Source organism: Mytilus californianus, unplaced genomic scaffold (genome assembly GCF_021869535.1).
Source record: "Mytilus californianus isolate M0D057914Y unplaced genomic scaffold, xbMytCali1.0.p SCAF_5, whole genome shotgun sequence".
Taxonomy (NCBI): Eukaryota; Metazoa; Mollusca; class Bivalvia; order Mytilida; family Mytilidae; genus Mytilus; species Mytilus californianus.
In genome coordinates, this window is record NW_026262701.1 from 57701926 (window position 1) to 57716628 (window position 14703).

The 14703-nt window shown below is 32.1% G+C and overlaps 1 protein-coding gene across 2 annotated transcripts in view; it reads right to left on the reverse strand.

The window, feature by feature from the left end:
- Positions 1–14703, reverse strand: part of LOC127702954 (von Willebrand factor D and EGF domain-containing protein-like) — a 48392-nt gene that overhangs the window by 23389 nt on the left and 10300 nt on the right. For both annotated transcript variants that reach the window (XM_052207279.1, XM_052207280.1), the window contains exons 3-9: positions 11451–11615; positions 10827–10892; positions 9553–9821; positions 8910–8996; positions 6064–6453; positions 3894–4043; positions 2122–2334 (exon numbers count right to left, since the gene is read on the reverse strand). In XM_052207279.1, the coding sequence (XP_052063239.1) occupies positions 2122–2334; positions 3894–4043; positions 6064–6453; positions 8910–8996; positions 9553–9821; positions 10827–10892; positions 11451–11615 (1340 nt within the window). The remainder of the gene's footprint in view (positions 1–2121; positions 2335–3893; positions 4044–6063; positions 6454–8909; positions 8997–9552; positions 9822–10826; positions 10893–11450; positions 11616–14703) is intronic.

Consider the following 14703-nt stretch of genomic DNA (forward strand, 5'->3'; position numbering starts at 1 on the left):
AAATCATTTTTAATGACAAAAAAAACAGTCGACAAATGCATTTTTCCCGATATGCCAGAGTTTGCCGTCGAGAAAATAACATTTTACGTTAGCAACGTCATTACCTCCCCTGTAACTGTATCGTTTGCCCTTAAGCTACTGATTATGTCAAATGGACATATTTTGTAAGGATTATACATGAAATCAGCATAGTAATATGCACAGAAAGAAAATAAACGACTAGATTTTGAAATAGAATATAATGATAAAGCTTGAATAAATTGATGATTACAAATTAAAAAACAAATTTGGGAGAAGTACAACGGAATCAAAACTATACGAGATCTACCTAATAGGAAGAGAAACAAAAATTACTTTAGTGACATCAAAATAGTATCACTAAAGGAATTCCAATTTGGCCTTCACAAATAAATACAGAATCTGCAGAGCATGAACTAGCCTGAAAAAAGCAGGTTTGAAGACAGGTAAAATCATTTGGAGAATTGTGAAATTCAAAGTGGCTTTGGCAAGAGAAAGGTTATGTGAAATTTTATGCCGGAGAGTCATATATCATACTGAATACATACAAAGAACACGGAAACATACAATTGTTGTTCAATGTACAATTTGGATCGGAAAATACAGCACACAGGATGAATATGGAACAGCAACATATAATACATTTGAAGAAGACACTTATTAACATAACACGCCAATCCAACACAAAGAACTTCAAGCCCATGAGTCAGAATTGTTCAGATCATTTTTCGAAATCATCACTTATTTACACGCAGCGCTGATAGTGGTTTCAGACATGTTAAACCAGAAGAATATAAACCAAGACTATTTAATATCAATGGTGATGAAAATGGAAGAGAAGTTGTTAAGAAGGTTTCATGAAAACGGAGCAATTTAGATTCAACAGACGTATATATTCTTGACATGGGTGCATACATATATCTCTGGCTGGGTAAAGGTTCCAAAAAAATGAAAAATGCAACGGTCTGCAATATGTCAATGCTTTAAAAGATGAAAGAAGGGGAAAGAGGTCCGAAACTAAAACTTTGAAAGAGGAAACAACCTCAGACTTGGACGAATTTTACAAAACTTTGTAAAAAGGAAATGAAAATTATTTAGTAGTTCCGATTATGTTTCTTCAAAAAACAGAAAAAAAGAACTTTATAGGTTATCTGATGAAGTTAAGGAATTGAAGATGACTTCGGGAAAATGGGACAATTATTTGTTTAGGTCCTTTTTGGTCATATAGATCTTCAACTGTTTCGGACGCATGACATTTATAACGTGTTGTTTTCATTTTTGTTTACAACATAATGACTTAAAATCCGACGAGCTTTTGATTTTGCTATTTAATTAGAGACTTTCCATTTTTGAATTTTCCTCGGAGTTCGGTATTTTTGTAATTTTACCTTTTTTATATTTGATATACAAGATGAACTATTTGCATGGATTGGAAGTGCAACTTTATATGCTGAACTCAAACATACCATTATATATGCACATAATTATTTAATGGAAACAGACTATCCATTAGTGTAAGTTACCTGTCTTAGTGATTGAAAGACAACAAAGCCATTCTGCAATTGATGCATAAACATTCAAAACTTGTATTGTGAACATAGGTGTTACTTTACACTAACAGTGAATTGTGTTTAACATGCAGGTCTGTGATTCAAGAATTTTAGAAATTTTAGGCTCTAAGGCTGATATCATGACATAGAGCCAACAAAGGATCTTATTTGAAAAATGCCATGTAATAATCTATACTTAAGAAACAAGTACGAAACCAAGAGACAGATATCTGACAGACTAATGTGAACATGTAAAGGATGTTAATTGATTGATGCTTGACTATTTATTTTATTAAATCGAGATAACTTATCACACCTTCGTCATCATGTTTCACTTATGAGGATTTTAACTGCATAACATTATATTTCAAAATAAATTATCCATTTAATCATGGTCACATGTAATAAAATTTTACTTAATCGCGCCATACTAAGTTTACTTTTGAAATGTAAAAATGATACTTCATTTTTGAAGATCAACTGCTCATTTTCTAGGTAAGAATTATATATATTAATTGTAAAATTCCAGTATTCAATATTTAAAAGTACTAACATCATATATTCCTGAACTGGTGTTTTCCTCTATGACCATGCTTTTGTCATCACAGATGCGTTTATCGACGAAAGGTGTCGATAGCCCACGGACGTATTTAACTTTTTTGGATATATTTTTACAAATTCTAAGAACAAAAAGAGATTGGCCAGCCTGAATAGCCACCCCACAGTTACAGGATGCAGAACCACATTTTGTAAACAATGCATTAACCTGAAATATAAGTATACAATATATATAAGTACGTCTAAACAAGTGACAAATCTATCCATTGGATCACCAGTGAAGGTGATACACGGCTGAAAACACATATTATATTCATAATTTATCTAAGTATCAGTACAACAATGTTAAATCTGCAAATTTGCGGAAGCAAATTTTTGTTCTTCCCTCGCCGGGATTCGATCTCATGCTATTGGGATATCGAGACAACACCGCCTGCACTGTGTCCAGCGCTCTAGACCACTCGGTCACCTAGATTGAACTAATAATTCAGCTTTAGGTAGCCTAGTGTTACCTTTCCTCGTCAGTAGAATCTAGAGTTGTAACACAGTGCATGCTATATATATCTATATATATATATATATGTTTACTAGTATCTTAATTGTAAATTTAACAGACGTTTGAAAATATGTAATAGTTGATAATCGAAGTTTTTAAACGAAAAATTAATGTGAAATTCACCACTGGTAAGTTTCTTTCTTTTATATAAGGATTTGCATGTACATTTTGAATTTTTCTTTCATGAAGTTTCACATAATGTAAACCCCTAAAAAATGAATGAATTTTGACCGAGGAAAATATAGAGTAATTTTCGATTAGATACCCAAAACAATCAAGTGTTAAACAGTCTACAACAACGACAAGATACACTCCGTATAAAAACTGCTTGCTTTAAATAGACCAAACAGTATAACCCAAAAGACATAATAAAGAAAATTAACATATTCAAAACAACAGCAATGCGACATTCAAATTTATGATAGATGATTAAAGCGCCTAATTTAACAATCATCAGAACAGTATAGTAATACTAGTAGTTGAAAATATATGACTATTTGAACTGAAAATCAAAAACCATAAAAGATCAACATAACCCGAGGAGCTTTAAACCTTACATGAAATCGAAATTATAAAAGATAAAATGTATTAAATGCCTAAGATATGATCATTTGTCCAACTTCGGTATGCAATTTTAATTACCTGTTTTGATAAGAAACAACTACATGAGATGACACTTCTACGGTTCCATAACAAGAAAGTTTCTTTACAATTTTATTACCCGCATCAAGTAGTAAGGGCATTGCGTTTCCGGGGAATGCGTGCGTCCTTCCGAAATTCTTTAGAAAAACTAGTTAAGCATAAGGTTGTGGTCAAATGAACCAAAAACATAATATGCAAGTTCATTCACGTATACAATGTATATTAAACAATTTTGTATTCTCCAATGTCATTGTCTTACAACAACGCATCGAATGCAATTGTATCGTCATGTTTAAGGCAGATACTACAAACCACATAGTGCTTCTTCGTACCTTTAATATATTCTAGCAAGAAACGTTGTTTGGTAGAAGAAAAAACTTGGTACGGGTGGGGTTTGCTTGATTGGTTATTTTTTAAATTGCATTCTTCAAACCAACGACAAAAATTGTGTCAAATAAATTTCTATAATATCATATATATGACAAGCACACAAATATAATACTCGCTACAAAAATCTGAAAAACAAACTCTAATATCAGGAGGGAATGATTATTCCAAAGACAACATACCTGATATGGATATTTTGTATTTTTGTACAGGATGTACTCTCCAACACCATAGTAATCATACCGTGTTCTGTCCGCAGTCCAAAAGTGAGGATCGTTGAAGACTCTACATAGGCGATTTTTCATTTTTTCATCAGCGTCTGAGACTAAAATCTATAAAGTAATTATTGTGAATATTTAATTTGGTTCCTTCATTGATAATGTTGCACAATGACTTCGTCATGACAGGCACTAGTTTTTTGCGAAACCGTCTATACGTATATGTAAATAATGGCCAGAACTTTAAGGAAATGACAAAATAGCCAAATTGCCAGTGATCTTGTGGCTTATATTACTTTTGATAAAGAATCGTGAGAAATTTATGCTTATCAGTCTTCAACATTCAGACTGTCGGATTTCCAATATTTGGCTTCCTAGGACAAACAAAATTATAAGTTAAATAAGGAAAGACATGCATTTTTTCAAAACATTATACACCAAACGAAACTAATTTCGGCAAACGGTGATGAAGCTGGTTCTCTCCAGGGCAATTTACATAATAAGAAATAAATCTGTCAAGACGAAATGTCTTATTCTACAGCGTCCACTTATTTAATTCAGTACCCTGAATTTGTAAAATTATACCGCTTTAGTGTATACATACGTAGTCAAAATTACAAAGGAATTAAGTGTCTGAAAGATCTGAAAAGTGCTCATACGTTGCAATTCATCAGTCAACCTGCTGACCAAATACGGAGTCATTCTGTTAGAAAAGTGTGACAAAAATATCTGTTGGACAAACTTTCTCAATCACCGAGTTATTATATGTAGCTGCTCTTTAAGAGTGTATAAAAAAGTCGCACACTTCTTGTAAAATTGTGTTGATGTATGCCAAACTTTAGTGGTTAATCATGGTTAATTTAAGGTTTTATTTGATGAAACGAACCAGGTTGATCAATTGGCATTCGATTCAGAACAGTTATACATTCATATTGGATTACGTTGGTCATTTTTAATGCAAACACATACTTCGTTTAATGTTCATTTATTTGTAAATTGTGTATGTACTGAAGAAGACATTGCTATGTTGTAAAACTAGTGTCTCGTCCGTTTGTTTAGTTTCTGAACAATAAAATATATTTAAACTAAGCCACATACTATACATCATTTGATTATCATCACAGTAAAGCTAGTTTGATACAAAAACAAAATGCATGGTCAAAGGCATAATTAATAAATGTCCTGTACATAGTCAGGAAAATGACCATTGTTATATTATAGGTCGTTTCTGTGTGTGTTACATTTTAATGTTGTGTTTCTGTTGTGTCGCAGTTCTCCTCTTATATTTGATGTGTTTCCCTCAGTTTTAGTTTGTAACCCGGATTTTTATTTTTCTCAATCGATTTATGAATTTCGAACAGCGGTATACTACTGTTGCCTTTATTTAATACATACTTGTCATAAAAAGTATTATTTAACTTCTTTTTTACAACACTAAGTCGATTCCGCTGGTCGTGAACTGCAAGTCCTAATCAGCTGTATTTTCTTAAACAACGATATTTTCAAGAAACTATGTTTCCAACTCCCTCAAAACGGATTTGGGTATTAATTTTAGGTTCATTTTGGTCATATAGCCTTTCACGTATATCTTTATTTATTTATCCTAAGTTGCCAAATATTTGGCTTAGAGTGTTCTTGATAAATGTAAATCCAGAAAAGGGCGTCGGACGCATAACATATATAGAGTGTTATTCTAATGTTTTGTCACACAGCCAAAACAAAAACTTTATACGAATTTGTATTCAATGGTCCCTCTAATAAGTCTTTCCTATTTTGAATAAAACTTTCAACTTGCTACTGTACTATCTTGCGATTATACGGAAGGATTTCAAAGTAATCAAGGGACTAAAAACACTATCTATTGATCAATTTGCAATTGGCAATTGAGTTTGCGTCATGTAATACAAAGGCTTCTTGGTAAAATAGGTATAGAAATAGAATGTAATGAACTTTTCTCGTCTTACAATAAGACTTTGCGGATAGGGCGTCAATTTGGCAAGGCTGAATAAAAAAAGTCATGCCCGGATCAAATTGTTACTCATTTCATTTCATTTTGAATTGCAGGGACGATGTAATTTGAATTAATATGAACGAGACCTAAAGACACATTTTTATTCCATACAGTGTTAATTACCTCAATGTCAGGACTTGTTATGTTGTTCCAAGCACCTGTTAAATCAACTGTACTTATGAGTGACATTAGTCTTATTTTTGTTGATCTTTTTCTGCTCCCACTGTATTGACCGTCAACATAACCTGTCACATTAAACTGAATTGACTGTCCACTATATTGTGACGGAACTGTTAACCCACAGGACTGGAAACTGTCGAAGGCAATGTCCTGTTGCAAAATGTTGCTTGAAGAACAAGTTGTTGGCACATTTTGGTATTTCGGCTGTGTAACGTAAAGTAAATGATTACAATGTGAGACTTGGTCAGCTCGAAAACAACCAACTGGAACGGTAGCTGTATATGAGATTATCGTGCTCTCACTTTCAATTACTTGGTATTGAAATTGATCTGGCTGAAATATGAATTTTACTATTCAGTACAAGCACCAATATTTAATTTTGAAATTTATTAAAATGAGTAGATACTTAAACAAATTAAATAACAAGATACTGTATTAAATTAACTATCCAATAAAATAACACTAATTATAATAAAAATAATAAAATTATTTGTTCGATAAGGTCATCGACTACCAGAGTCCTTCACTTATCTGTTAGATTTTGTAACTTATTTGTCTGAAAAGTTGAAATTTTATCCTAGAATATTTCATGTATTGCACAATTTGATGTGTTATTGTTTGTTAAATGTATCTAATATTAAACAAATTGTTTTGTCGAAAAAAATGTAGAATCCCAAATGTTTAGTCTGATATATACGTCTCTGACAAACAGAATACCACAAATAGGATTTCATACCTAAACTGACCAATTACTATTCTATAAAACAAGTCAATATTTTAAATAAACAAAAATATAAATATGCCAAACATTTGTAGATCAATCAAAATAAACGATATCAAAGACATAATTTCATAAAAAAAAACAAAATTGAAACAAAAATATAGCAAAATGAAAGGGATTGACTTATGTTATGTTCATGAAAGAAAAAATAATATTGGTAAATGTCCATAAAATGTTACAATGTCAACTAGTAATTCTCCCTGCACAGGCGATAAATCTAATATTTTATTTCATTTGCGACTTTTGAGGGCTTTAATTCAGTGCATAACAGCTACTAGTATGTATGTTAGAATTCAGTCGACGACAGCTATGTGTGTAAGAACAACTTAATTATTCAGTTCAACGAATTAAATCAAATGAAAGTAAAACCATCTTCATACAAAGCCTGCTTACAGTTTTCAAATCAACTGTTGTTTTACATCATTTTAAAAACACCCGAAACCTTACAACTCGCAACTGCAAGCTGCTGATCAAATATGAGTAACTCTTTTCAGTAGTACCTGATACAACTCATCACTATCAACCTGCAGACCAAAGATGCGGTAATTTTGTAGAATAGTACCGGAGAAAAATGTGACGGACATTGATATATTGTACGAATAACGTAAACGGTACCAATTTCACTGTACCAGATGCACATTACAACGAATGTCTCTTCAGTTAGTTTAAACATATTTTTATGAAGGTACTAGAAGGTCTATTCATTGATGATCGAGGCCAACATATTTGAAATATTCTCATTCAAATATTGAAGAGCTTATAAAAGCAAAAAACAACAAAGTGTATCCAAAGCTAGACAAGGAATTAGAGCTTTGCATGGCGGAGGTAGATTCCTTAATTTAAAATAATTTCTAAAATTGTGTTACGACAAATTTCAATAACAGATATAGTCGTATTCACAGACGAAAGAACAAACTGACTGCGATATAACAGACTTTGGGTTTGATAATAACATGTTTATTTATTCTTTTTTTTTTTTCTCATAAATATGCTACATGCATTGTAGGCTCGAGATCTCTTACATTGTAATTTTCCATATATAATCTCTTTTTTCTATGTCATTACTCCTGAAAAGAATATTTGCACTATATATTGACCTTTGATATAAGACATGTAGGTTTTAGAGTGTAAACAAAGCATTTTTCCAAAGAATTTTCATTTTAAAGGGATGTCCATTAATAGTCATACTTGATCGTCACTGATTTATGAACACGTCTAACATTGTCAATTGCATCGCTGATATAAACCTTTGATATAAATTTCATAAAAAAACTGACAAGAAATGTAAGGTCGAGAGTGTTTAACACTGTAATTTTCATATAATTTACTGTTCCAAGGTACTAAGTTTCTTAAGAAATAGTTGATCGGCACTTATTTTTGAAATATTTGGTGGCATTACTACAATATACCTTTGATATGATTTCATGAACATCGGACACAAAATGTAGGCTTCAGAGCATTTACAACTCAATTTTTCATATAATTTGTTTAATTTGATTTTCAAAGTGACATAACCCCTTTTTAAAAATGTTGACCAGCGCTTTTTGTCGCAGTCATCCGGAACACTGCTGGCATAAACATTTGAGATATAAATTTTATAAAAGTCTGGAAAATATTGTTAGTGAGAGCGCTAACAAGACCGCACGGATGGACGGCTGACCGGTATTTCTATGACCCGCACAAAGCGTTGCGCAGGGGACAATACACTGGGGGTACGTAACGGTATTAAACTGATGACAGATCAATGTTGTTATTAAGCTACTTGCTATAAACAATACGTGTATCTACACATTGCTTACAGAGGAATGTACTATTAAATGTCTCAATCCCTAAATGCAGGTAATATTTTTTGCTTTAAAGACTCAATGTATCTACCTGAAAACAATAATGTCGTATTGTATCTTTAAAGAAATAAAAGAGAGGTACATTACGATACAGAACGTATTACAGATCAATGTTATTTGAAAGCTGTTTGCTATAAAAGCGGCATCAGAGAACAGTTACTTACGTATAAACCGGCTTTGAACCAGTTACTGTCATAATAAGGACCTGGAAGGCTTTCAGCTCCATTTCGTAGTCTTACAGAACACCTTACCTATGAAATGACATTTGTTAATAATTGTTTGATCTATGATTTGTTTCTCTCTTAAATAATTATATAAGATTACAACGTAATATACTGAGTACATTTATTTATGATTTATATAAAAAGTATTTGTCCTGCTTTTAAGGTCAGATGCGCAAATCGCCCACATGTATTGTATTGATACCACTGTACAACACATTCGGACATATTCCGTGTTACGTACTGTAATGAAAGTACTTTTGAATAAACAAAAATATCGAAATAAATGATGATAAGGTTATACTAATAATCATTAGAAAAAGAAGGAAGAAAAATAAATAACGACAAAGAAAAATTCAGATAACAGACGATCAATATTTCAAAAAACCTTTCACCTATATTTTGAAAAATAGCACCATGAACCTTATATAACAATTCCGGAATATCTCAGAAAAGAAATACAGTTTCAATTTATTTGCAGTGTCTGTCATGTGGCCAATAACAAGTAAAATTATGTCTGCTATCAAGATATTTTTGGTTAATAGTAATATTTGAGTGCTTCTTAAATTAATGTACATAAGCTTACTATCATATTCATGTAATGATTTCCAACCCAGTCATCGGGACGAAGGTCTGTTTGTCTTATACTACTGTACAATTTGTTGTTGTGTTCGGTGACATAATATTCATTTATATACCAATAGACATCGTACACGTAGTTTGAAACTTGATCAAACATGCACTGGAAGACAACGACAAGACTTGGAATTTTAGATTCGTCCGGATTAGCAGGAGGTCCGTCATCTAATGTTGATACTACATGTGGTATTATTTCAGCAGTTGGAAACCCTGTGTCTATAGCAACATGACAAATACATTGATGAACAGATGAACTAATTTTCATAAAAACTTGCATTTATTTCATCACCAAAAATGTATTTTTGATCTCAAATTGAGAGACAGTTCAAGCAACACTTTATGAAACGTTAAAATTACCAAACAACGATATATTAATAGGACGCAACAAGTATAGAATAGATATACCATAAACATATAAACTTGGCTAAGAATACATTTTCAAAACAGCAGAAATCCGGGTTTCAAATTAGTTTTTCTCAAGTGAATGTATTTATTCTAAAAATGATAATTCACAGCTTACGTTAATATTGTTATGTTAGTAAACAAATACTCTACGTAGTAATAAGCTTGTAACAGCAAAACGTATAAAGCATAAGCGTACAAAAATACTTGTTTGTTTTATGTATTTGATAATGGAAATCCCTACTTCTCCATTGAGAAAAATGTTGATATAAACATGACTGATATACATTGTGTAGTCATCGATTTTCCTTACGTTTTAGTAGAAAGAAGTGTGATGACTCCGTGATCTTTGAACGAGAGGGCTTTCCAAATTACAATTTACAAGTTGTAATTGCTTAGTAGGTCTAATGTTTACAGATCGTTGTTTTCTTATTAAACCATTTATTAAGGCCAAAACGCGATTTGTTTTGTATTCAATTAATGTTTTTAAAAACCATTTTTCCATCCCAAATTAAATAATTTCAATGACACATTATTTTCTCTCTTTCCAACTTGGTCAGATTTTCTTAATGATAGACAAACGCTATGCAAATAAATGTTTTCCATTGCATAACTTCACAGTTTTATAATTTTGATAAATTTCAATAGTTTCTTCTTATCTGATACCGATCAACGTTGAAAACAAATATATTTATATATGATAATTCTATCATGACAATTTGCCATAGTATAAAATACACGCCATTGGTCACTATCAGAGGACGCCAATGTAATTTATATCTTAAAAGAAAGATCTTTAAAAATACCAAATATACTTACTAGTGCAGCCTGGATAATACCCATTGTATGAAGACTCGCCCATTGGACATTGTACACCTCCTGTGCCTTAATATGAAATATGAACAAGGGTACGAATATCAGCAGGAAAAATTCATAAATTTATTGCTAAATATACTTTGCCATTTGTGCATTCATTCCAAAAACGATATCTACGATAAATAGAAATGATCTTATTGAGAGAGAAAATTAAATGATAATAACATAAAAAGTTTCTGACCAGTATTGGTTATTTAGATATAACATATAACCACATAATTTTCATTCGGTCTTGCAATTCTAAACAATTGTAAAAGTAAGTACTCAATTTTAGCCGTTTTCAGAGTACAAAACATTTTAAATGAAGACTTTGTATCGTACGTGAAACAAACAAGTGAACAGCTAGATATGTCGGTCATCTCCAAAGGCGTAAAGGCATGAAAAAATAAGGATACGTGATATGATTGCAATTAATACAACAATTCACCACTTCATTCCCTTTTTGCAGGCACCTTTTAGTATATCGTCTAAAGAACCATAAAGAAATAAAATTTAAGCGCTTCGGTCAGCCTTTGTTTTAGATTTTGAAATGTTTCTATTTCCCTCAATACAGTTATTCATACTCACCAAAGCAATATGCAGACTTTGCTCGTTTGCTTGTTTTCAGATTATAAACATAAAAGTCTGTACAGTTTTTAATATCGATATTCCAGAAATCCTCACAAAAATCTGTAAAGGTGCGTGTACAAACTTTTCTCGTCACCACCCCATCATCGACTGAAGGTAAGGAACCTGTAATATTGTTATTAAAAAGTAATAATAGCAGGATGCTGTTACGTAGTCTTTAAAACGTTGTCTCTATAAATATATCACCCTGAGGACTCATCCTATTATATCATTCAATTCAGCTAAACTTGTCAGAAAAGAACATATTGGGAAGGATCCCAACCATTTTCAAGATATATTAAAATTCTCAAATGGCAGGGGATAGTGATCTTCCCTTTGCGGTTCTCGATCACCCTATATATAGCTAACTAGGCTTAAAAAAAGCTTTCGTTAGTCGAGTAGGGCATTTCCTCGTCAGCTTTATGTTGGGTTGTACCATAGTACATGCTGTATTGTGTCAAGTAGATGGCGTACATTTTAGATCAACTATATTTAGTTTGTCATAAAGGATGATAAAGTTACATTACATACCGCTACATCATATTAAGATTTTATTAAACACGTCTTAACATGTAAAATTTTTACGACAGATATTTCAATTTTTAAATTACACCAATTTCACCCGCGTATGGAGTATACATTTCTCAACTCAAACAATATGTTAGAGCTTAGAATTTCTACACATACTTTGTAGAACTTCATCGGTGCCTGCGTAAAATATTGCTGAGCCAGGGTTTTTTCAAAGAGCGTATCGTCCTTTTTCTAAAAAAGTTCATATGAAAGTACCAAGAACTAATAGATTCAGTGTCTACTTCACAAATAATACACTGTTCTATATTTTTATTTACTTTACATTTTTCCCTTTATTTGTCTTTATGCTATCTGTTCCTTTTGGTCGTACATGTATGACTCTTGACGTGACTCGGTATTTATGCATCCAGCGATCGAGTTTTTGGCTTTGAGCGATCCTGGTGCAGGTAGGTCAAGATGTGTGATTCGGGCAAAAGAGGTTTTTACAGAGTTTTTTTTCATTTTTACCCTAGCCTCGTCTTGATATTTTACTTCATTTGTACTGTATCGAAGAAGAGTATACTATATACTGTATGTACTATCAACTGCAAAAACCTTTTTGTTGGCATCAATGTTAGAACTACTTGAATGTTTGTTTGAATTTTTAATTCAGTTGTGCTGTTTGTCCGTGATGTGTATCTACACAGTTTTGGCTGCTGAATACCAAGTGTTGCCACATCATCCTATTATGTCTGTTTGGGTTGCTCACCCAATTTTGTCAATATAGCGGAACTATAAATGACAAGCATACAAGATGGAGGTTTAGCTAGCTATAAAACCATAATTTTCTTCGAAAAATGCCGGTACCGAAATACACCAGGAACATGAAGATTTTCATTCGCTCCATTGATAGATAAAGTCTTACGTTTCATTTTGTCAGATTTAATGAACTTCCCCTTTATGAATTTACCTTGGAGTTCGGTAGTTTTGTTATTTTGTTATACTTTTTTATATGATTTTTCAAGTTTTCAATTAGCAGGCTGATGGGACCAGTCCTATTAATCTTTCAATTCATCTGGACACGACAAACAAGAACATAGCTGGTGAGGGGTAAAGATGTCAACTAACTAAAGATATTTAAACATTTGCAAATAACAGGAGATGTGATAAGCTCTTGGAACTCTCTATAAACCTTTCAGTTCATCTTGATATGACAAACAATAAAATATATAGTACAGATAGAGGGATCTCACTCATTTTCAAGATATTTAAATATTTTCAAATTTAATAGGATGGGGATGACCCTTCGGGAACCCCCTAAATTTGATTTGAATTTGGTCATTAAGAAAACTTTCCATTCATCAGAATCTTGTACCGTCTTTATGTATTTTAAAAAATCATTTTCAAGGTCAAATGTCAAATTAATAGCAAATCAAAATTCACTAATTGTAGTTTCTATTGATTCATGTTATTCCGTAAGAAGTCGAGAAATACTAGTAATCTACACATTGGTACAGTAAGTTATTTTGATTACCACACATATTAGACCTGTGACAGGTTTGAGGACTGCTCCGATGGGTCTTTAGACCATAATGAAGTAAACATAAAAAGCTGATTTGGTCCTAGAACTGTTTTGATGACTGCCGAAAAAACTTTTGACAAGTCCGCTACTACCATTCCCTTTGGAACCAATCTTGCACAAAGTTAACTTCGACCCGGACAGCCCGATTCAACCAGACATCTTTTCTACTTAACTGTCGGTCTGATCTGCCCCAATCTTAGTGAACTCGCAACCAGAGTCAATGTACATCGAATATTTGAAAACTCCCTTGTTTCTTGATATAACAATACAGTACACAATAAACTTTGATTGGAATAACAATATTTCCTGATCTGACTTTAAAAATCGAAAAAATATATTGGTTAAATTTTAAAAGACAAACAGTTCACGTCCATACCATATATTTTTTGTACTCTAATAAAACGTCATTTATTTTCTATTAAACAGTTCAAGATGTCATCGGCTTTTAAATATAGCAGTATGTGTATATTTGTGAGCTTAATCACTTGATTCTTATATCATTAATTAGCAATGCCCATTTTTGTACTTTATATTGACATATATATGGCGATATTATAAATCAGCAAATTTGATTACCCAGGATAGACTGTCAAGTATAAACGTGATACATGACAGCAATACTGATACACCGTTACTAACCAAGTTTGTTAGCTTTAATTCAGAGTGGCACGATTTCATCTTTTTATTCAAAATACAGAACCGGCATTAAAGTTCAGTAGTCTTAATATCTCTCAATATGGTTTGTATAACAACGGTGTTTGCCCGATTCAATTAACACTGTTCATGTTCATACTTTGTGTTGAATTATATATGCAAGTTACAAATCAGTAAATTTGGTGACTTGTAATAAATTGTATAATATAAATGACTGCAATAGTGGTGCGTTATAAGTAAACAATTTTGTGCACTTCTCTTAAAGAGTGCAAACATTTCGTTTTCTATTCGAAATAACAAACGGCCTTTATAAATCCGTAGTTTTTATATCTCAGGACGGTTTATTTAACAAAAATAGTTGCCTGCATTAACCAACACTGTTCATATTTGTTTTTTTTATGATGATAATCATATCTCGTTATCAATATGAATATATGCATGGTTATCTATGACACAGATATTCATACA